The 24440-nt window shown below is 43.3% G+C and overlaps 2 protein-coding genes and 1 long non-coding RNA gene across 8 annotated transcripts; 2 read left to right on the forward strand and 1 right to left on the reverse strand.

The window, feature by feature from the left end:
* Positions 1–226: 226 nt before the first annotated feature.
* On the forward strand, positions 227–6979 carry TRZ4 (tRNAse Z4). Of its 2 annotated transcripts, XM_048706709.2 has the most exons (12): positions 227–633; positions 1428–1517; positions 2008–2052; positions 2174–2228; positions 2328–2371; positions 2495–2881; positions 3086–3351; positions 3942–4080; positions 4169–4219; positions 4928–5436; positions 5520–6123; positions 6413–6979. In XM_048706709.2, the coding sequence occupies exons 1-12, from the start codon at positions 259–261 to the stop codon at positions 6719–6721; spliced, it is 2874 nt and encodes a 957-aa protein (XP_048562666.2). In that variant the 5' UTR covers positions 227–258; the 3' UTR covers positions 6722–6979. The 2 variants fall into 2 exon arrangements, with proteins under 2 accessions (XP_048562666.2, XP_087402802.1); XM_087546676.1 differs by lacking the exons at positions 227–633; positions 1428–1517 and adding an exon at positions 1667–1908.
* Positions 6980–7226: 247 nt separating this feature from the next.
* On the forward strand, positions 7227–14159 carry LOC125531043 (ENTH/VHS family protein). 4 transcript variants are annotated; one of them, XM_087546677.1, is made up of 6 exons: positions 7227–7716; positions 9137–9889; positions 10756–10911; positions 11116–11941; positions 13770–13874; positions 13914–14159. In XM_087546677.1, exons 1-6 carry the CDS (start codon positions 7510–7512, stop codon positions 13946–13948), a joined length of 2082 nt encoding a protein of 693 aa, XP_087402803.1. In that variant the 5' UTR covers positions 7227–7509; the 3' UTR covers positions 13949–14159. The 4 variants fall into 4 exon arrangements, 3 of the variants coding, with proteins under 3 accessions (XP_087402803.1, XP_048551411.2, XP_048551412.2); XR_015618451.1 differs by having other exon boundaries at positions 7234–7716; positions 11116–12018; XM_048695454.2 differs by having other exon boundaries at positions 7228–7716; positions 13770–14159.
* A 254-nt stretch (positions 14160–14413) lies between these two features.
* On the reverse strand, positions 14414–15915 carry LOC125531045 (uncharacterized). Of its 2 annotated transcripts, XR_015618453.1 has the most exons (3): positions 15839–15903; positions 15639–15754; positions 14414–15539 (listed from the first exon to the last, which is right to left on the reverse strand). It is a non-coding gene; the product is annotated as an uncharacterized LOC125531045 (long non-coding RNA). The 2 variants fall into 2 exon arrangements; XR_007293085.2 differs by having other exon boundaries at positions 15639–15915.
* Between the last annotated feature and the right edge of the window lie 8525 nt (positions 15916–24440).

Here is a 24440-nt window from a genome sequence, read left to right on the forward strand (position 1 = left end):
TGTTTTGGAGATGCACACCTATCTCCAATACTTTCAGAGTTATGTTTTAAGATAAACGGGACGAGAAGTTAATTTTGCTGCGTAATCCCTGATTTTTTGATTGACATTCTGCAATCAGAAGTGATCTGCCAAAATTAATAAAATGCCTAAATGGCGGTTCTAAAAGAAAAAGATGAGCACCCCGGCTCCGGTGATCGGCTATCCGCTCTAAAACCCCCGAGACCGGGATAAAACCCGACCCAATAAAAGTCCTCCGTCATGCCGCCGCAAGTGCCTTCCCCTCTCCGCCGCTTCCTCCCCCTCTCCCAAACCCTAGCTCCGGCCCCGCTCCTCTACCTCTCGCGCCGCCTCTTCTTCTCTTCCGTCTCCGCTCCCCGCTCCCCCTTCACCCGTGCCGCCGGCATCCGCCCCCTCGTGTATCGCTGCCAGGCCAGCCGCCATCACCCCCGCCGTGGGAACAGCACGGCCAGGAAGGAACCCGAGGGGATGGCTAGCGGTGGCGGTGGCGGTGGCAAAGACGCGGGGGTGGCGTTCAATAAGATGCGTGCGGAGGGGAGGGACGTCAGGAAGGACAGGAGCATGGAGCTCAAGAACCGCAGGGCCAACCCCATCAGCACAACCTCCTACGTGCAGGTTTGCGAAATTATTGCCTTATATACTTCGACGGATGCAGTAGATGTGTGGGGCTTGTTTCGCCTCGATTCATCTCGGTTTAGGTAGACATTCCTCCCCCGGTGGTGCTTCGGCATTCTGCCTAAGACGTCCAGATGAATAATGCACATTATTGTAGCAGGGTGCAATCCATTTCATGCACTGTGTAGCATATACTGCTCCGTGTAAATCAAGCGCAGTTGGGATACTGGCTGCATGATATAATGTCGGTGTCAGGGAACATGTAGTGCTCAACTGAGATCACTAATTTCGGTGGAATTTATATATTCCTTGTATATTACGAGCGTGGTATCAGTGAATTTGTTGTTGGGAGATCGTAACATGCTTGCTTTAGGAGTTTGGGGATCTGCCTTTGGTTTAAGAAACATCTTTTGTTGTCCCCAACTGGTTGTAATGGGCGATAGTAATAATCATGCAAAAATCACGATGTTCTTTTGGAGAAAACGGAGCATTTTATCTGTTTTATGCAACAAGTGTACTAATAGATTATGCCATATTTTTCCTGCCATCCCTGTAGGTGGATCACTCGCCAAACTTTACACACTTGGTCTATCTGTAATTTTTAGGAACAAAGTGTTGCTGGTCTCATTCTTTTAGCCGTGTTGTTGAATGTTGTCAATTCCGCAAGGACACAATGCCAATGTTTTCAAGCTTCAACCACTAAACCATCACAACATTTGATTTAGAACTTGAAAGCAGCAACATTATCGTGTTATCTAATTAGTGATTTGACCTTTTTCATTCTTTTTGTGCAGATACTCGGTACAGGAATGGACACTCAAGATACCGCTCCTTCAATTTTACTATTCTTTGACAAACAAAGATTTATATTTAATGCTGGCGAGGTATGATCTTCTGTGTCAAGATATCCTTGTGTCTATTTAACATGCTAAACAGCTTACACAAGAAGCTCGAATTAACTTTTACTTCCTTCTGTATTATGAGGCTTAACAAAGGTGTATGTTTAATAATCACTGCATCCGTTGGGCATGTTGCATCGTCAAACTTCAGAAAACTTTATGCAGTTTTAATCCTTCATCGCTAAAATGTAGTGTCCTAATAGGTTAATTTTAAGTTTTATCTGTTGATAGATGCATACACTCGATGGAGTATATCAGATGCACCCTTCTTCTCTGAGCGGTACAATCATTTGTGCCTAATGTGCTTAAGTGGTTGATTGGGACGCTTAAACCCTTAAATGCATGAGCTATGGTTTCCCCACGTAGGACTGAATATGTAGGTGACTAGAATCGTGTTATTTCTTTGCTATCATTAGCAAATATAATTCTTAACTTGCTTTTGAGCTTACCACACCGATTTGTTGCAATCTAACAGGGTCTTCAGCGTTTCTGCACTGAACACAAGATAAAGTTGTCAAAGGTATGTGATGCCCTCATCAATCATCATCAGCTTTGCAACTCCACGTGCACCCACTCTCGTTTCTTATGTCTTGGTATGGGCAATGTAAATTAGTAACATGCTATATTCTGTACTTCACCAGATTGACCACATCTTTTTCACTCGCGTGTGCTCAGAAACTGCAGGGGGCCTTCCAGGTATTAAAATTTGGTCCTTTCACGCGATTGTCCATGTACTGAATTAGTAGGTTCGTTTGATGCACTGATGCTATTTTGATTTTTCTTTTCTTAATGTAGGTCTCGTGCTAACTCTTGCTGGGATGGGAGATGAGGGCATGTCGGTGAGATGGAAATAATTGTTGCTTGCATTCTTTCTAGTACTGTCTTGTTGTTGATGCTCATGTGTTCAGTTAATCTATTTTGAACAATTGATTATAATGTTATTCCTCTTAACCTTAATACAGGTGAACATATGGGGCCCTTCGGACCTTGATTTTCTAGCAGGCGCGATGAAATCTTTTATCCCAAATAGGGCAATGCTTCATACACACAGCTTTGGTGTGGAACACAGTGCATCTTCTTCACAATCTACAGAAGCTACTGTTATTATTGATGATGAAGTAGTTCGTATATCAGCAATGTTTGTCAAACCGAGGTACAACAATGAAGCCAGGAATTCAACAGATATCAACTCAAAGCCTGGTGATACTGCTATAGTCTACTCATGTGAATTGGCAGAAATTAAAGGAAAATTTGACCCTGATAAAGCTCAGGCCCTTGGTCTTGAGCGTGGGCCAAAGTATCGTGAACTTCAACTTGGGAACTCTGTGAAGACTGAAGCTGGTAGAATGGTTAGTGCTGATTGCTAAACTATTGAACTTAATTATCTCAACATGAACTTTCACAGGCTCATGGCGTTTCCTTACTAGCACATATGTTGCTTAATGGGTCTCCATCCACTCACAACCTATCTCTGGTTGCAAAAAACATTTTCATTTTTTTGTCATATCTCATAAATTTTGTTTTTTAAGTTTCTTCGGACATTTCATTCATAGGTTCATCCAAGTGAGGTTCTCGACCCACCAATTCCTGGACCAATCGTACTTCTAGTGGATTGCCCTACACAATATCACATGCATGAACTGTTTTTGCTGCAATCACTTAGCCGCTTTTATGAAGATTCTTCCTGCCAAACAGAGAATGCCAAGAAAGTAAATTGCATAATCCACTTAGGTCCATCTTCTGTGACAAATACTGTTGATTATCAGAACTGGATGAAATCTTTTGGCACCACACAGCATATCATGGCAGGGCATGAAAAGTAAGTTTCAGTTTCATTTACCTTTTTCGTGTATGGTTTAATTTGTTCTCATGCATTTAAAATAAATAGATTTTACTATTTAGGTTTGAACTTCATTGATCCCACTAGAAAAATCAGAAGTTAGTTATACTTAACGATAAAAGCAACGAGTTTCTCAAGGTTGAAATGTTAGATTCAGATGGTGTAGATGTGTTACATTTTTCCAATGACTGCATCTTGTGAATGTTTATTCATCCATGCTATCCTCTTGTTTATTTCTATCATAACATTCTTTTATAATTTGTTTCTATTTAGTGATTTTTTCTCCAAATTCCTTATGTCGTACATGACTCTTTTGGTGACTGACATCTTGTGGATGTTCATTCATCTCATGCTATCCACTTTTTGTATTCTCTAAAATCTGTGACGTTTAGTGTCATTAACTCAGCATTAACTGCGTCTTACACTCTTATTACCTGAGTAACATTCTTGTACGGATATGTATGATCTTGAACTTTATTTTCACTCTCAGACTCAAGTAGCTAGAGATATAAATCAGTGGCAGTGCCATACTTTATGGTGACGATTTCCCTCCTTTGTGACACTCGCAGTAAAAACATGGAAGTTCCTATCCTGAAAGGTAGTGCAAGGATATCTTCACGTCTTAATTTTGTATGCCCTCAGCTCTTCCCATCCTCTGGGTTTTGGCCTGTGGAACCTGCAAATGGTATTGATTTGGAGAAGAATAAGGTAAACCTCAGTGATATACGAAACACCAGAGGTTGAATGTTGAAATACTTCCTTCTTGTTAACAGAATCCATCTTATTGTCCTTTCAGAGTACTTCATTCCAAGCCTGTGAAAGTGTGACAGCAGCAAACTTGCTGAAGGTATGTCCAAGTAGAGTCTATGTTGTATCAATGTGCTAATTACTTGATATTTGACAATTTCTATATTCTAAGGCATCTCCAATGGCAAATAAGGCTGTCTGTAGAAGACTATAAAAACTAGTTTTACAACAGGTTATCCCTTAGTGTCTTCTCTGGCAATTTAATGCTTGCGTTAATATAAAAATATGTTGTGATTAAGAATTTAGTATTAGATGGGAAAACACATGGTGAAGTGAAAACATCATGTACAATGGAAAAAATAGTGATCACTTACGCGTGAAGGGTTTATCCCCTTGCCAAGAGAAGACAACCTTCGCTCTTTTATTTTTATCCTCGAACTCACGCAAAAATCCTATGTGGTACCTCTAAGAGAAGGTTGGCATCACAACATTGTAGATGTCCTATTTTTGGTTGTTGTTGCGATGAGATACACTAAGTTCTTGCATGCATAAAAATATTGTTCCATGTATGGATGTAATAATTGATGATCTATTACCTGGAAAGGAAAACTTGGTTGGTTAACTGCAAAATAAGTACTCCCTCCGATCCATATTAATTGACGCTGGTTTAGTACAAAGTTGTACTAACTTCATACTAAACAATCGTTACTTAATTTGGATTGGAGGGAGTACTATTTATTTTGCAGGTTCAACTTATTTTGTTAGTGCAAAATAGGAGTATCAATGTTTGTCTTTTGTTGTCCTGCAGTTTCGTCTGCGTCCATATGCTCAACTGGGGTTGGATAGAGCTTCTATTCCAAGCTTGTTTAGTTATGAAGAAATTGTAGATGAACTTATTTCTGAGATTCCTGAGATTAAAGAAGTTCCTGAGCAGATTAGCAAGTTCTGGCAAAGTAGTGTAGACCAAAAAAATGCATTGGCACCAGCTGGGAAACATATGCTGATGGTTGAAGAGCCATGGATTAGTAAAGACTCCTGTCTTCCTGATATTTTAGATGAACAGGGGAATTCAGCTAAGTTTCAAGATGACAGTAGTTTGAGAGAAAGTGTTTGGAGAAAGCGCCCAAAGGGCAATTCAGAGACCCCCTGCTGCGTGGAGAATGCTACGAGAGAAGATATGGAAATTACGTTTTTGGGTACGGGTTCTTCCCAGCCTTCAAAATATCGAAATGTTAGTTCCATATATATTAACCTGTTTGCACGAGGAGGTATGCTTCTTGATTGTGGTGAAGGAACGTTAGGACAGCTGAAAAGGAGGTTTGTTCCAACAAAACTTCATTAGAAGATTGCAGAACACTTCATGCCAGTTATATTCATAATACTTTTTTTGTGTGTAACAGGTTTGGTGTAAGTGGTGCTGATGAAGCTGTAAAAAACTTGAGGTGCATCTGGATTTCCCATATTCACGCTGATCACCACACGGGTCTCGCTAGAGTTCTTGCCTTGAGGTCAAAATTGCTAAACGGTGTTCCTCACAAACCCTTGCTCGTGATTGGACCAAAACAACTCCTGAGATTTCTAAATGCATATTCAACACTTGAAGATCTTGATATGCAGTTCCTAGACTGCAGACAAACTTTGAAGCCTAGTGTTGAGGAACTTCTTGGTGATAATGCCACCGAATCGGCAACAACTCAACTTGAAAATACCATGTTTGCCCCTGGAAGCAGAATGGAGAACTACAACAAGAAGCCTTCAAGTCTGAAGGATACTACAGCTCTCGCTAATTTGAAAGAAGTTCTACATGAATCAGGTTTGGAGATTCTGTACAGTGTCCCTGTCGTACATTGTGCACAGGCGTTTGGAGTTGTTTTGAGAGCCAAGGAGAAGGTGAGTAGTGCTGGGAAGGCAATTCCAGGATGGAAGGTTGTATATTCAGGCGACACGCGGCCGTGCCCAGCTCTTGTAGATGCGTCCAGAGATGCCACCGTGCTGATACATGAGGTACACTGATTTTTTATTTATTCAATTGCATATATCGACTTGAGTGTGCACAATAATTACCCATTTTTCTCCTATTTCTCTTGACCTCTGTCCATAGTGTCAGGCATTCTTCACGTTTAATTAATGTGGACCGCTAGCAACAGCACTAAATTAGATCTTGCAGAAATTGTATAATACTGTTAACTGAGTACTGTTCTCTTCCAATTATTTTAGCATGCTAAAAGGCGTTAGGTAGGTTGTGACCATGTTGCCTGTCTAATAAACTGTCTTGATTCTTGTTTTGCTTCAGGCGACGTTTGAGGACAGCATGAAGGACGAAGCGATCGCGCGGAACCACAGCACAACGAAGGAAGCCATAGCAGTAGGCACATCGGCTGGAGCGTACCGCATAATCCTGACCCACTTTAGCCAGAGATATCCTAAAATCCCGGTCTTTGACGAGGATGACATGCACAAGACCTGCATCGCTTTCGACCTCATGAGCGTAAACCTCGCCGATTTGCCCGTGCTACCAAAGGTCCTGCCTCACCTGAAGCTCCTCTTCAAGGATGAGATGGTCGTCGAAGAGTCTGATGAGGTCCTGGAGGCCGTGGTGTAGCGAGGGAGATAGTAGTAGTAGACACAACAATGCACATTGTATTTCTTTTCTCGCTCGGCAATTGGCATATGATTTTTAACCCGAGGATTCTCAGCTGTAGCCCTTGTAGACCTGATACATTGCCACCGACCGTGGGGTCAGATAGAATAGAATACAGTTGGGCTCTTGCTGTCATACCTTGACACGCCTTCTGCGAGATATATATTGTCATCCGAAGTACTGCAAATCTGTGATATATTATTACCAAACTTAAACTCATTATTTTTCAGAGTTAATTTCGTTTCTGACATGACGATTTTCTTCTTTATAGAAAGATACTGTGAGTATGAGCTAGAATTGGAGTAGACTGGTTATATGTGAAGTGTTTCCTACTGGAATGTTGCCCCTGTCCTACTGTAGCGGTGTAGCATCTCATCTCAACCACGTGATATACTGAAACTTTTCGGGACGCTTTCCACTACATCTCTCCTGGCTGTGGTGTGGCTGGTGCTTCTTCCTCCCGCGACAGAGAAGAAAGCAAAACGGTTAAAGCCTTAAAACTCCCCGACCTGACCTGACCCGCCACTCGAAGCTTCCACACACGCCGCGTGGGTCACGCCTCCTCGCCCTCCTCCGCTCCGGCCGCACGTGCCGCCCGACCCCCAACCCCCCCTCTCCTCCTCCCCGTACACCCAGTCCACCGCCCCCTCTCAGATCTCGACCTCCCCGGTGGTGCCGCGCTGCCGTGGCGGTAGCCTCCCTCCCTCCACTCCCGCCCTCCCTTAGGGTTTCGGTCGACGAGGGGCGCCATGGATCAGAGCCGGCGGGCGGTGGAGTCCTACTGGCGGTCGCGGATGGTGGACGGCGTCACGGCGGAGGACGACAAGGTCGCCCCCGTCTACAAGCTCGAGGAGATCTGCGAGCTGCTGCGCGCCTCCGACGCCGGCATCGTCAAGGAGGTCGCCGACTTCGTCCTCAAGCGCCTCGACAACAAGAGCCCCCTCGTCAAGCAGAAGGTCCGTTACTTATGGCCTCTGATGATTTGGGATCATGTCGTGTTGACCTGACGGGGGGACGAGGATTGGTTGGCCGGTGGCGACGACGATGATTGTTCAGTATAGGACTGGCAGTGGACACTGTTTTAGTGTTCATGCTGATTAGTTTCGCGGTCGTGGTTATGAATTTGTGATTCCTAGAGCATTCTGATCTGGATGGTGTATAGTTACAGGGATTTTCGAGTGTCCAACACTGTTTATTTGTCAGTGTGGGTTGCAGGGAAATAGGCGATTCAAAGTGTTGAAAGGATGGATATAGGAAATTTGGGTTGGTTATCCCAAGCCATAGGTATGGATGACTATCATACCTACTCGTAGTGAGGTGTGGCAATCAACACTATGTCTGGCCAACAAATTGGTTGCCGCTCCATATGTGTTTTTTGACTAAGCATGAGTTCATGGCAGGTGGGCTTGAAGGCTAAGAACCTGTATGTAGCTACTGCCACCCTGCATACCTTCTAACACTCACCGCCCCCAAATCGGATGAACTGTTACCTTCTGTGCAAATTATCTTGACTGGATTTATACAAGTATATAGCTCCTAATGATGGATATCACTGTCCTTCTGCTTATTGAAAAACCTTAAAATGTTCCGTCCATCCAACTTGCTTGCACGTATCCGCCCTAGATTCTGGGTTTTAGAGTAACACTTGCTTGCCAATTACATTGGTTTTCCTGAAGAATTATGCATGCCTAGTTACAATGTTTGACACTAGTGGGTTATATGAGTGTTTTGTTGCACCCTGTTGTTTCTAGGAGAAACCTGTCACGATTAATGTTGGACTTAAGCAAATATTATTGCAATGACAAAATAGAAGGTGTATGTAACCCTATATATTTTTAGCTCACACAGTGAAGTAGGATGTGAAAACGGTATTGTACACTAGAACTGTGATTGCTAATGGCATTTAGAACATACTTTTTAGCCATGGGGTAGTGATCAACTCCAATCCTAGTGATATATCAAATATTTATCAAGATTTCTAAAATATACTAAACTTATGAGTAGCTCCTCTCCAGGTGAACCAAATTTTGCTCAAGGATTTAGTACTTCTTTGCTGAGCGTTTGTAACCAAATTTTGCTCAAGGATGCAGTACTGCTTTGCTGAGCGTTTGTACCGAATGCTCCAGAATGTATTTATTGAATTGTATGAAATTAGGTTTTCTGTAATCCTCAACCCAAAATGTCATCTTTCAATCATGAGTGACCTGCTGTATATTTTCAGAGGAAATGCTTAGCACCTGTGGTGTAATTTTGGTAATTACATTACCTTATGTCCAAGTTCAAATACATTAGTTTGTTTAATAATCTGATGGAGCCCTAGGCTTGAGTTTCTCTGATTCAGTAACATAATCTTTTACCTCCTTTCCTGCTTTCCAGGCTTTGCGGTTGATTAAATATGCTGTTGGAAAATCTGGCACGGATTTCAAGCGGGAAATGCAACGACACTCAGCGGCTATGCGTCAGCTTGTTCATTACAAAGGACACCCTGACCCCTTAAAAGGGGATGCCCTTAATAAGGCTGTCCGCGAAACTGCAAACGAGGCCATTGCTGCTATTTTCTCCACTGAGGACCCTAAAGCAGTTGTTGTGACAGAAGGTCTAGGCAAGCGCATACAGGGCTTTGGAAACACTAATTATGAGCCATCAAGAGATGACAAGAAGTCTTTCCTCAGCGAACTAAGTGAAGTAGTGGGCATTGGTGGTGCTTCCATTAAACAGGGTTTGAGCAACTTTGCTGCCACACATTCAATGATGCCAAATGATAATGGTGGTATGTACAAGAACCCAATTCGCAGGTCTCTGACCACAGAAACTGATAGATATGGCAGGTACGATCCAAGTGAAATTCAAGGTGAGAGCCGTGCTACATCTGGTGCTTCAAAGAATGTGAGTTCTGGTTCTTGGGGTCCAAGTCCCTCAAGTTCAGCATCAGCCGGTGATACTGAATCAAGTCAACCAGGAATTAAGACTCGTGAGGAGAGACTTTTGGAAACAATTGTTACTGCAAGCGGTGTGCGGTTGCAACCCACTCGAGATGCTCTGCAGATATTTTTAACAGAAGCCTCCAAACTGGATGCAGTTGCTTTGAGCCGTGCCCTTGAGAGCAAACTGAACTCTCCATTGTGGCAGGTGAGTTTAGGATAACCCCCTTTTGGGTCTATTTTAACCTTTGGACTTTAGATCATTTCCTTTTGTGGATATAAAAATAACTGTGAATTATGTGTCTTGGCTCCTCTGACAAGTGACAGTGACGAGTGCATATTTTGTAGACAAATCAATTATTTGGTCTTGTTTATTCTAGTTTACACATAGACACTTTGATATCAAGAAAAGTATTAGTATATAAGAACAATATTTGGTATCTTCTTTGATGCATACTGATTTCATTTCTTGCCACATTTACATTGTTACCATCACTAGATATTTACATCTTGTAGATAATTAGAAGTTCAGAACTGTATGAAGTGGGAGTTTGATTTATAAAAAGACTGCTCAGCATCAATAGATGTAATTAGAAGTTTCCATTGTACTTACCATACTATAGAGGAATACAGTATATTAAATATGCACATAAGCTGTACATAAGTTGCATAAAAAAGGCTTTGCCCAAGGAACACACATACAAGTATCAGTGATATTGCAGTCCATGATATGCTTGAGCATGTGTACCCAGCAGTCCTGATACTACTGTGAAGCAGCTAGCAGCAGTCTCTCAATTGTCTGGATTTGTGATGTTTAGCTTTCTTTGTTAATATATACCAACTTTTGTTGAATTAAAACGGATTTATATCTGGCAGGGGTTAGTGATAGTGAGCATTCTTTTTTTTGGACGTTTGTTGATCTTATTTGAATAAATTTGGTACACCATTTATTCACATCGTGAATTCTATTGGTTAGGTCACGTGGGTGTATTTTTTAGCTTGATTGATCGCAGCATTTTGATGCTTTTCGTCTTGTTCTGATAAGTACTGAATATGTGTTTGTTTACTGCTCAGGTTCGCATGAAGGCTATCTGTGTACTGGAAGCGGTTGTAAGGAAACAGGATACTGATCCTTATTCCATTGTTGCTTCATATTTCAGTGAGAACAGTGCTTCTGTTGTCAGATGTTGTGAACTGCCACAAGTTTCTCTCAGAGAAAAGGCTTCAAAAGTGAGTCAACTTACAAAGCTGAGTCTCTTAAAATAAAAAAATGTACATATTCCATCGATGAAAGAGAATTTTGAAATAAGTCATGCTCTGTTTTCTGTAAATCACTATCTGCAGTATGTGTATCTTTCTCTAATCTTGAATGACCAAAGCCTTTTTTGTACCAGCCATTGCCAAAGATGTAATAAGTTGTATCGATTTTCTCAGGTATTAAATCTGCTGGTTGGGGAACAACCTACTGGAAGCAAACATCTTTCAGAATCAAGAACTACACCCACTCCTGTTCAGATGCCTGATTTGATTGATACAGGGGATCAGGATGATCTAGTAACTCAGAGTTCAGCTCAAGAAAGCAGCGAGCAGATAATGGGGAACAGTAATTATGCTTCTTCAGTTGATGATTTGCTTGGTGGTGAAACTATTGGTAATACCAGTGGCACTAGCAATGGTAATGGAAGTGATCTGTTTGCAGATGTATCATTCCATGAGGAAGAGATTAAGGAGACTAATGACCTATTCTCAGGCATGACAGTAGAGGAAAAATCCTCAGCCCCCGTGCATGATAACTCTCTGATCGAGCAAGATATATTTGGCAGCAGCCCGGAGCCATTGTTCCAAGAAAGAGTTGATGACAAAGGAACTGTCAATGATTTAATGGCTGGTTTGAACCTTAATGGCACTACCCAAGCTCAGCCTGGACTAAAAGCAGAAACTAACAGTAATCTCAATGGTTCACAGTTCTTTGACATGAACAGTCAGAATAGCCATGTGGCAAGTGGTGCAGCACTAAATGGTATCCTTGGTCAAAGCTCCTTCTATCAACAGGTTCCTATGCAGTACAACTTGTCACCACAAATGTTTGGTCAATCATTTGCTGGGCAGCAATTAAACTATGGTGCTATGGAAGCTCTTCTTGCTCAGCAGCAGCAGTTACTACAGAACTTGGGAAATTTCAATGCTGGACTTGGGCATCCTGCTTTCAATTCAATGAGTGGCGGAAATGCATCTGGGATGCCAGATATTTTCAATTCAAGTAATCAACCTCCACATCAAGTAGCTTTGATGAGCAATTCTAAGAAAGATGAAACTAAAGCTTTTGATTTTGTCTCGGTATGCATTTCCATCTAGTGCCTATTTGTCATGCTTCATTTCTTGCAGACATTAGTTGCTGTTTGCAGTCTGGTAAAAAAAAGCAATATTTTAGACATGGACAGTCCTCCGAGTTCCAACTTCCAAACATAGCTTTGACCACCATTTTTTTTATCACTAGCAATCGTACGCACGCAATGCACGTTGCTTGATTGCATGAGGAACTTATGTACCAATATATGTAGAAAAGCATACTGTAAATTTACTCGTTACAAGTGTTTCCCTTGCAAAAATACCTTAAGGAAAATATGCTGGGCATTAGCACGCAATGAAATGATAGTCAGTAGAAATTAAATAAGCCATGTGTGAATAATTAAGCGATTATTTTATCCAACTTAAATTGTGAACAGTTACTAAAAAATAGTAGTAGTGCATTTGCGAACCATGTTCGTCTAACATAATTAAAACATGCAAGAAAATACAGTTCTCGTGGCATATTTTTTACCCTCAGTATCATTGATGTAGAAGAAAGTAAAATAGCTAATATTTTCTTAAAGAAATATTGCGTAAAAAATGCAGACTTTTTATATTAATACAAATGTAGTTAGGGAGTAACTAATTATGAGTCACTAAGTACATTTAAGAAGCTATTACTATAGGAGCAATTAAGGAAGGTATATGCAAAACATTTGGATTGGAATTTATGAAATTGGATTAAATATTTGGACGGCTTAGATCAAAAGTATCCCAATCAACTCATGTTTTTATATTGGTATATATTGATATGGATATGGATAACATGTTTATAAAATCAAATGCAATTATCTTATGATACATCTACTCACATGATTTTCAAATGGTTTATCTAACTGTTAAGTTGAGTTGAAGTAATACACTGGACACATTCTAGGATTTTACCTTTACCCTTAGGGAGAATATTCAATATTTATTTAGTTTTTGTTGCACATTCTATCTAAGTAATAAACTTAAATTGAACATGCACGTTGTTGAGGCATTTCTTCTCTTCTTGCAATATAGTTTGAAAATTAGGATCGCAAATGTACTTGCAATTTTGGTATGTTGTTTCTGTAGCTTGTATGGATTTAATGGTATTTAGTATGCTCCAGATTGCATCATTGATTTGAGTGTTTTTATGCCTGCATTTATGTTGGTGGGATTGCAATATGGTACAGAGAGGATATGATGATGTGTCATTCTCATGTGCCTCATTTTGTATTCAGCTAGTTTCTCAGTGAACCACCTTAACATTTTACAGAATTGGAGTACTTGATTTTGCCTTGCCTATATAAATATTGAACTTTGTCCTTCAGAAGCTCTTATGCCTTGGGATATTGCAATTACAAGAGCTACAAGTGTGTGGACAGAATAATGGAAGTAAAGTAAATAAGATACTTAGTTTTATGTTGAACTGTAAGTTGCTAATGATGTGACAAGGAACATCATGGTTGAGCTAACTGCGACACTCATTTTGATTCTGTTTATAATCATAAGGGTGCTTGCAGCTTCTGCCCATGCATGTTAGCTGCATCATATTCCTTTTTTTAGATGGATGCTGCATCATATTCCAGTGCCCATGTTAAATGATATATACTCCACTTCGAAACCTAATACAGTAGATCATGTTAAGTTTAATCGACTAATTTGGGACCTCAGTATTTAGTGCCTGGCATTATTGCATAAGAATGTATTGTTGCCATCCTGACACTCAAAGCATCTGCCTCTGTTGTTTAACAACTTCGCTGGTTTTTCAGGATCACCTTGCAGCAGCTCGTGGTTCAAAGAAGTAGACCCTAAAAGAAACGGCATGTTCAGAATTTTGACAAGAACAGAAATGTCAGGCTTCATGGGATTGGCGTACATATCATCGAGGATGGACTGATAGCTGCCTGGGTCACACGGCTGGTTTTGCTTAGCATGCAGCAGATGTTGAAGATTATCGCTCAAGGTTCCCAGACTGGGTATTGTGTTGTATTGTGTATTTAGAAGAAGGCTGGTTTAAGTTAAAAAATAAAATGTGAGTTTCATTTTCTTTTACCTTTTTCCCAATTTCTTGTCCTCCTGAAAGAGTCAGACATTGTATATTCAAATATGCTGCGGGATTTTATCTTTTGTTACTTTACGAATACATTTTTTTCTTTTGATGGGAATTGTAAAGTTCGTTAATTTAAGAAAGGTGAAATGCTAGAAGAACAATCATATTTTTGTGGAAGGTGGGAGCTTTCTTTCAAACATTCATATTTGCAAAGGATCTTTGCCTAGGTCTGCCAGTGAGGCCACAAAGCACATTTTCAAAAATATTACAATCCCGCGGAATAGTACAACAGAAAACAGAAACATTGCATACGTAAAAAAAAAGAGACAGAAACATTGCATACGTAAAAAAAAGACAGAAACATTGCATATCCAAAATTACAAACTCAGTATTATAAGCCATGAATGTACAAAGGACGTCTTCCTCTCAAGAGGAATGTAAGCTCTGCTACAACTGAAATACACAATACCATAGTACCATTCCTACAACTACTGTTTTATTCTTCAATGGTTGTCGATGCACCAACTACCAATACTACTGGCTAATATTGTATTCTGCATCTACAACTCTTAGCTCTTTTTGGTTTCTTGGGCGGTGATAGAGTACTGCTACCGCATTCCACAAAGCAGAAACCCTTTGAGCCACTCTTGAGGCCTCCAAGAGCGGACAAGTGAAGATCCTCCTCACCTGCCTGATGTAAAGGATGCTCGGTTTCCCCTCTGACGAGCACTCCATCGACTATGGAGGAAGGCGTCGGGCGATGACAAGGTCTCATGGTGAAGTTCTACGGGACCTGTTTGTATTGTTTTCTCTCTCTCAAGGTCCTTTCCAGTGTTGTGCTTGCATATGTCTCGAATTTTCTCCGCCTCTTAGTGGATTCTTTCACATGGATCATTTTCCTCGTCCGAGAGTTTCCACCCTATCAAAGAGTATACAAAAACTATAGATTTTGTAAATTAAATCTTCTAGAAAGATCTCAGATATGAGTCCCTTTTTGACATATATCATCCAAGATAAGAAGACACGGCGAACAAGCATGGCTTTCAACAACTCCCAAGTCAAAACTTTTCACAACAACTAAGTCGCGGGAAATTGGTAATTGGCTCTGACATCCCACCGGATTGCTGATGGAGTTGAAACAAAGACGATGAAATTTTGAAGACACGACATCTAAAGTCTGGAACAGAACGGCACAGCCTCACTTGCGTCCAACTTCCAAGTACTCGTTGGATCGACAAAGTTAACAAGAGATAGAAACACAATAACAAGAGCATACTGCATCAATTACTGCCACGGTGTCAGCCCTAATCCTATGAAGCACTTGCAGTGCTGAATTCAGTTCTGAGCCAATAGGGTGGATCAAGCATAGGGCTAAACTGTAAATACCAGCACTACTGAAGTCTCAACTTCAGTGACAAGAAAAGCAAGCAAACACGGTTTAGCCATTGCCAGCCGGTGGCCAGTGAACTTGATCTATTGCTTCCCCTACCTGAAACCAAGGAAAGGATAATTACAAAGAAAACTTCAGTGTGTAGTGGAAGAGACACTTAATTTGTTATATGTACATATACGACTTAATTGACGTAACCTGTGAAGAAGTTAACCCAACTTCTCATTCCTCATTTTTGTCTCACAGATGCAGTTGCTGCAGCTCTTCCTTCACGCCATTCAGTCTCCTTTGCAGAACATTAGTATTATACAGTACTAGCCAACGCATAGAAGCTTCAGCCCATCGGATCATCGAACTCTCTTGTGGGTAACAAAAACTAGACGAATATAGTAACTTACCAGTATTTGTCACGCCAATATAGACTTTTTTTTGCGGGATACAACAATACACTGAATGGGGGGGGGGGGGGGGGGGGGGACGGACGAAGGAACTGCTACAAGCATTTTGATAATTATTAGGAAACAAAATTATTCTAATAACAAAATATTCCATAAGTAGTGTACTACAACAAAGAAGATACTAGATTCGAACAAGCCTACTCATCCAGGGACTGTTGCAGTTAGAACTTAGAAACACTAGCTCCCTAACAAAATTATATTAAAAATTTGCATACATTAAAATGAAGCATAACAGATAATGTTTAGAAACAAATCTGTGTTCAAGGAAATGCATGAAATCCAGAAAAGGATTCTCTTATGAAATTCACTTCAATATGATCGCTCCATGACCTACTCATATCTAACAGCTTATTCAGATTCACTGTGCATATTTTCTCAGACCATTACAAGTCTCGAAAACAAAAAAAATATAGCACTTGATCATAATAATAACTAGCATACGTATGTAGTACAAGAGAGAAAGATGCTAGTTATTGTTACAAAAATGACTTCTGAATGGATTACCTTCCCAAAAAGCATCTGTTTGAATTCCAGGAGACAATTTCTATTGGAAATTTGCATGTATTGATGTACAAATATTATTGTGGGAGCTGCATACCCATCGAAGGAGTACCTCATGAGAATTCACCGGCATGCCGGCACCGTTGAGCAACCTCAGGAGTATGACGCTCCTCGATCTCTCTTGGAACAACCTCACCGGCGCCTTCCCTGGTACTACGCTATATGCCTGCACCGAGCTCCAATTTCTCGACCTCTCACACAACTCCTTCGATGGAGTCCTTCCAGGCGACATCAATGGGCTATCACCATTGATGACGCATCTCAACCTGCTGACCAACAACTTTAGTGGTGTTGTGCCGACGGCGTCAGCCGAGCTTCGGCAACAACACCACTGAAGTTGTTGGTCGACGTTTTGGGGTGCGTCATCAATGGTAATAACCCATTGATGTTGTCTGGAAGGACTCAATCAAAGGCGTTGTGGGAGAGGTTGAGAAATCGGAGCTCGGTGTAGGCATAGAGTGTAGCACCAGGGATGGCACCAGTGAGGTTGTTCCAAGAGAGAACGAGGAGCAACAACCTGAACCGAGTGCCAAACTTGTATGTGCTATGGTCGGTAAGTGGGTCCTCTAACATACAGTAGGCTCATGGCTGAGTGCAAGCACAGGGATCCTACTAGATCGAGCACAGGTTAAGGTTGTTGCAGACAAGTTGAGCACACCTGAGTTCAGGTTGTTGAAGTCTGGAGGTAGAAGATGTGCTCAGAACCGGACTCAGGTGTGCTCAACTTGTCATGCAGCAACCTGAACTGGAGGGGGGGGGGGGGGGGGGGGGGGGGGATGTTCCTGCGGGTTGTGTCTCAGTCCCAAGGGGACTGCCCCCTTTATATATAGAGGCAGGGGGGGAATGCATTCTCCGTCCATGCGAATCATATTAGACAGTGCTCAAATCTCTAAAATCTAGATTGCTCTATCTCGTTTTTAATTGGAGAACCATATTCTTGGCATCGGGAAAGGACGCTTCTAGAACACTATGAGATGATAGAGCGGGGGTTCAGTTAAAAGATCCAAAGGAAAAAGAATAGACGGAAGTGCATATGGAACTGATTCCTGCTTTGTTGGAATGGACACGAATGCTTGTGAAATTTTGATTTTGATTTTCTTTGCAAGAATGTGGAATTGTTTCTCCGACATACTCGGTAGAGATGGACTGGTGCATGATTAGTGGACGTCCCATCAATGTAGTATGTATTATGGACCGATTCGGTTATCCGCAGCTCCATCCAGTGGAGCGGAGCAGAGTGAACCTAAAGGGATAGAGATTCGAATGCAGGAACTTATTCTGGATATCAGATCAGATCATAGAAAGGACATATTGTTACTTACTTGTTAGGCTCGTTTTATGAGTTTAAGTTTGGTGGAAATTAAGAGCCTCTTTGATTCATAGGATTGCAAAAACACAGGAATAGAAAAAACGCAGGATTGAAATGGCATGTTCATTGAATCCCTATAGGATTTGAGTTTATTTGATTGTGTTAAGGGAAAAACAAAGAATTTCTTTCAAGAGGTTTGAGTGGATGCTAGAATTCCTGTGAAATGTAGTACAAATGAATCCTTAGGAAAAAATCCTACAGGATTCAATCCTACGAATCAAACGATCAACATAGGAAAAATTCCTAAGGATTCTAATCCTTCAAAGATCCTATGAAAATCCTTTGAATCAAAGAGACCCTAAGGAGGGAAGTGGTCAAGTGGATCCTCTTAACTTACAGTAGGCTCATGGCTGAGCGCAAGCACGGGGATCTTCCAGATTTCCGCAAAGGTGGCCTCGTGCTCTAGCGTCCACTCCGCGGAGTCCGGACCGCCGAGCGTCGTCCACACGCTGATCTATGCAGCGGCGCCGCTGCTACGGTTCGTGTAGCAAAGAGAGCCTTGGCTCAATGGTTGGGCATGCGGCTGGGCAGCTTAGTGACCCGAGTTCAATTTCTAGAATTGACAGGTGATGCACAGGGTTTTTTCCCCGTTTATTGAGAATCAAGTTTGGTGTGATGAAACCTCTCATCAAGTAATATCTTGATATTCACTTAAAAATTTTTGAGGACCATGTTTATCTTGGTACTCATACTAGAATGGTCGTATGCATTCCTGATTGGTGCAGAGGCCGGGAAGTGAAATTCTCCCCCAATTTTTTTAGACATTTATAGAAGTGTCCCTAGCAGATGATGGGGACAGGGGCGACTCCACGGGCGACGTCTCGGGCGGCCTCAACCGCCGGTGAACGGTGGGTAGGGGGTCAGTTTTGGGCGCTGGCTGACGGCGCCGGTGACTCGGAGGACGAGGGCGGTGACCCGGACGGCGAGGAGTCACCGACGGGTTCGCCGACGCCGTCGGACGCGATCTGCGAGGCGTTCCGGGTTGGATATTCTGAGGACGAGGAGGCGTTGCTTGTCGACCTGGCGATCCCTCGAGACGATCCAACGAGGTTAGGACTGAAGGAGGAGGACAACGTCGTGATAGTTCGCCGCGTCGTCCATCGTCGCACGGTGGCATCGGTGATCCGGCCCTGGCGCGGTCCTCTACCCAAGGTAAGTCTTCCCAAACTTTCCCTGTCCGATTATTTTGAAGCGGGTGCTTGGAAGATGGTCAAGAGAAAGAAAAAGAAACGGCCGGCGACGGCGGTGGCGGCCGACCGGCCGGCTGAGATCCGCCACGCGTGGATCCAGCATTTGAATTCCCTGCTCGGCGCTGTTTGGCCCGTTGCGGCTGAGGCGAATTGGGCCCGGTCTGCGGAGAGGAGTGCAGCCCAGCTTAGGCCGAATCAGAGTGGGCCGGGGATAACTGGGTATGAGGCTGAGGCTATCCCGGACTCCACATCAGTGCAGTGCTCTGGCCCGTGCATAATCCCGACCGTGAGTCGATCGTTGGACTGCTCATCGCCGCCTCCTAGGGTTAGACGGCGTTGTGCGGTGCCAGGCTTCGCGGCGTGCGGTACAGGGCGCGTAGCTCGCATCCCTCCCCTTGCGGCAATGGCTGGTCGAGGTGGTGCTGCTATGACTGGGCAGAAAACTCTGGTTGTAGCCGGGAATGCGCTGGCATGGCGAGGTGGTGGTGCTCCGCCGGGTCAGAAGCCCAAGATGGCTGCCGGGACGGCGCAGGCTGCAGGGTCTGCGGGTCATGGCAGAGGTGTTGGGGAACGTAGCAGAATTTTAAAATTTTCTACGCATCACCAAGATCAATCTATGGAGTCATCTAGCAACGAGGGAGAGGGGAGTGCATCTACATACCCTTGTAGATCGCGAGCGGAAGCGTTCAAGAGAACGGGGTTGATGGAGCCGTACTCGTCGTGATCCAAATCACCGATGACCTAGCGGCGAATGGACGACACCTCCGTGTTCAACACACGTACGGTTGGAAAGACGTCTCCTCCAACTTGATCCAGCAAGAGGAAAGGAGAGGTTGATGGAGATCCAGCAGCACGACGGCGTGGTGGTGGAAGCAACGGTGATCTCGGCAGGGCTTCGCCAAGCTCAACGAGAGGGAGAGGTGTCACGGGAGGGAGAGGGAGGCGCCAAGGGCTAGGGTGCGGCTGCCCTCCCCCCCCACTATATATAGGACCCCTAGGGGGGCACCGGCCCTAGGAGATGCAATCTCCAAGGGGGGCGACGGCCAAGGGGGGGTGGAGTGCTCCCCAAGCCAAGTGGGGCGCCCCCACCCCTAGGGTTTCCAACCCTAGGCGCAGGGGGAGGCCCAAGGGGGGCGCACCAGCCCACTAGGGGCTGGTTCCCCTCCCACTTCATCCATGGGGCCCTTCGGGATAGGTGGCCCCACCCGGTGGACCCCCGGGACCCTTTCGGTGGTCCCGGTACAATACCGATTACCCCCGAAACTTTCCCGATGGCTGAAACTTGACTTCCCATATATAAATCTTCACCTCCGGACCATTATGGAACTCCTCGTGACGTCCGGGATCTCATCCGGGACTCCGAACAACTTTCGGGTTACCGTATACTAATATCTCAACAACCCTAGCGTCACCGAACCTTAAGTGTGTAGACCCTACGGGTTCGGGAGACACGCAGACATGACCGAGACGACTCTCCGGTCAATAACCAACAGCGGGATCTGGATACCCATGTTGGCTCCCACATGCTCCTCGATGATCTCATCGGATAAACCATGATGTCGAGGATTCAATCAATCCCGTATACAATTCCCTTTGTCAATCGGTACGTTACTTACCCGAGACTCGATCGTCGGTATCCCAATACCTCGTTCAATCTCGTTACTGGCAAGTCACTTTACTCATACCGTAATGCATGATCCCGTGATCAACCACTTGGTCACATTGAGCTCATTATGATGACACATTACCGAGTGGGCCCAGAGATACCTCCTCGTCATACGGAGTGACAAATCCCAGTCTCGATTCGTGCCAACCCAACAGACACTTTCAGAGATACCCGTAGTGCACCTTTATAGTCACCTAGTTACGTTGTGACGTTTGGCACACCCAAAGCACTCCTACGGTATCTGGGAGTTGCACAATCTCATGGTCTAAGGAAATGATACTTGACATTCGGAAAAGCTATAGCAAACGAACTACACGATCTTTGAGCTATGCTTAGGATTGGGTCTTGTCCATCACATCATTCTCCTAATGATGTGATCCCGTCATCAATGACATCTAATGTCCATAGTCAGGAAACCATGACTATCTCTTGATCAACGAGCTAGTCAACTAGAGGCTCACTAGGGACGTGTTGTGGTCTATGTATTCACACATGTATTACGATTTCCGGATAACACAATTATAGCATGAACAATAGACAATTATCATGAACAAGGAAATATAATAATAACCATTTATTATTGCCTCTAGGGCATATTTGCAACAGTCTCCCACTTGCACTAGAGTCAATAATCTAGTTACATTGTGATGAATCAAACACCCATAGAGTTCTGGTGTTGATCATGTTTTGCTCTAGGGAGAGGTTTAGTCAACGGATCTGCTACATTCAGGTCCGTATGTACTTTACAAATATCTATGTCTCCATTTTGAACACTTTCACGAATTGAGTTGAAGCGACGCTTGATATGCCTGGTCTTCCTGTGAAACCTGGGCTCCTTGGCAAGGGCAATAGCTCCAGTGTTTTCACAGAAGAGAGTCATCGGGCCCGACGCATTGGGAATGACTCCTAGGTTGGTAATGAACTCCTTCACCCAGATTGCTTCTTGTGCTGCCTCCGAGGCTACCATGTACTCCGCTTCACATGTAGATCCCGCCACAACGCTTTGCTTGCAACTGCACCAGCTTACTGCCCCACCATTCAAAATATACACGTATCCGGTTTGTGACTTAGAGTCATCCAGATCTGTGTCGAAGCTAGCATCGACGTAACCCTTTACGACGAGCTCTTCGTCACCTCCATAAACGAGAAACATATCCTTAGTCCTCTTCAGGTACTTCAGGATATTCTTAACCGCTGTCCAGTGTTCCATGCCGGGATTACTTTGGTACCTTCCTACCAAACTTACGGCAAGGTTTACATCAGGTCTGGTACACAGCATAGCATACATGATAGACCCTATGGCCGAGGCATAGGGGACGACACTCATCTTTTCTCTATATTCTGCCGTGGTCGGGCATTGAGCCGTGCTCAATCTCGTACCTTGCAATATAGGCAAGAACCCCTCCTTTGACTGATCCATATTGAACTTCTTCAATATCTTGTCAAGGTACGTACTCTGTGAAAGACCAATGAGGCGTCTCGATCTATCTCTATAGACCTTGATGCCTAATATGTAAGCAGCTTCTCCAAGATCCTTCATTGAAAAACACTTGTTCAAGTAGGCCTTTATGCTTTCCAAGAATTCTATATCATTTCCCATCAACAGTATGTCATCCACATACAATATAAGAAATGCTATTGAGCTCCCACTCACTTTCTTGTAAATGCAGGCTTCTCCATAAGTCTGCGTAAACCCAAACGCTTTGATCATCTCATCAAAATGAATGTTCCAACTCCGAGATGCTTGCACCAGCCCATAGATCGAGCGTTGGAGCTTGCAGACCTTGTCAACATTCTTAGGATCGACAAAACCTTCCGGCTGCATCATATACAATTCTTCCTTAAGGAAACCATTAAGGAATGCCGTTTTGACGTCCATTTGCCATATCTCATAATCATAGAATGCGGCAATTGCTAACATGATTCGGACAGACTTCAGCTTCGCTATGGGTGAGAAAGCTCATCGTAGTCAACCCCTTGAACTTGTCGATAACCCTTAGCGACAAGCCGAGCTTTATAGATGGTTACATTACCATCCGTGTCTGTCTTCTTCTTAAATATCCATTTATTTTCAATGGCTCGCCGATCATCGGGCAAGTCAGTCAAAGTCCATACTTCGTTTTCATACATGGATCCTATCTCGGATTTCATGGCTTCCAGCCATTTGTCGGAATCTGGGCCCGCCATCGCTTCTTCATAGTTCGAAGGTTCACCGTTGTCTAACAACATGATTTCCAAGACAGGGTTGCCGTAGCACTCTAGTGCGGAACGTGTCCTTGTGGACCTACGAAGTTCAATAGCAACTTGATCTGAAGTTTCATGATCATCATCATTAACTTCCTCTCTAGTCGGTGCAGGCACCTCAGGAACAATTTCCTGAGCTGCGCCACTCTCCGGTTCAAGAGGCAATACTTCATCAAGTTCTACTTTCCTCCCACTTACTTCTTTTGAGAGAAACTCTTTCTCTAGAAAGGATCCATTCTTGGCAACAAAGATCTTGCCTTCGGATCTGAGGTAGAAGGTATACCCAATAGGTTCTTTAGGGTATCCTATGAAGATGCATTTTTCCGATTTGGGTTCGAGCTTTTCAGGTTGAAGTTTCTTGACATAAGCATCGCATCCCCAAACTTTTAGAAACGACAGCTTAGGTTTCTTCCCAAACCATAATTCATATGGTGTCATCTCAACGGATTTCGACGGAGCCCTATTTAAAGTGAATGCGGCAGTCTCTAAAGCATAGCCCCAAAAAGATAGCGGTAAATCGGTAAGAGACATCATAGATCGTACCATATCTAATAGAGTGCGATTACGACGTTCGGACACACCATTACGCTGAGGTGTTCCAGGCGGCGTGAGCTGTGAAACTATTCCACATTTCCTTAAGTGTGTGCCAAATTCGTGACTCAAGTATTCTCCTCCACGATCTGATCGTAGAAACTTGATTTTCTTGTCACGTTGATTCTCAACCTCACTCTGAAATTCCTTGAACTTTTCAAAGGTTTTAGACTTGTGTTTCATTAAGTAGACATACCCATATCTACTCAAGTCATCAGTGAGGGTGAGAACATAACGATAGCCACCGCGAGCCTCAACACTCATTGGACCGCACACATCAGTATGTATGATTTCCAATAAGTTGGTTGCTCGCTCCATTGTTCCCGAGAACGGAGTCTTGGTCATTTTACCCATGAGGCATGGTTCGCACGTGTCAAATGATTCGTAATCAAGAGACTCCAAAAGTCCATCTGCATGGAGCTTCTTCATGCGTTTGACACCTATGTGACCAAGGCGGCAGTGCCACAAGTATGTGGGACTATCATTATCAACCTTACATCTTTTGGTATTCACACTATGAATATGTGTAACATTACGCTCGAGATTCATTAAGAATAAACCATTCACCAGCGGAGCATGACCATAAAACATATCTCTCATATAAATAGAACAACCATTATTCTCGGATTTAAATGAGTAGCCATCTCGATTAAACGAGATCCTGATACAATGTTCATGCTCAAAGATGGCACTAAATAACAATTATTGAGGTTTAAAACTAATCCCGTAGGTAAATGTAGAGGTAGCGTGCCGACGGCGATCACATCGACCTTGGAACCATTCTCGACGCGCATCGTCACCTCGTCCTTCGCCAGTCTCCACTTATTCCGCAGCTCCTGCTTTGAGTTACAAATGTGAGCAACCGCACCGGTATCAAATACCCAGGAGCTACTACGAGTACTGGTAAGGTACACATCAATT

This window comes from Triticum urartu, chromosome 3A, assembly GCF_056163025.1.
Source record: "Triticum urartu cultivar PI428250 chromosome 3A, HENAU_Tu73, whole genome shotgun sequence".
In the NCBI taxonomy this organism is placed as follows: domain Eukaryota; kingdom Viridiplantae; phylum Streptophyta; class Magnoliopsida; order Poales; family Poaceae; genus Triticum; species Triticum urartu.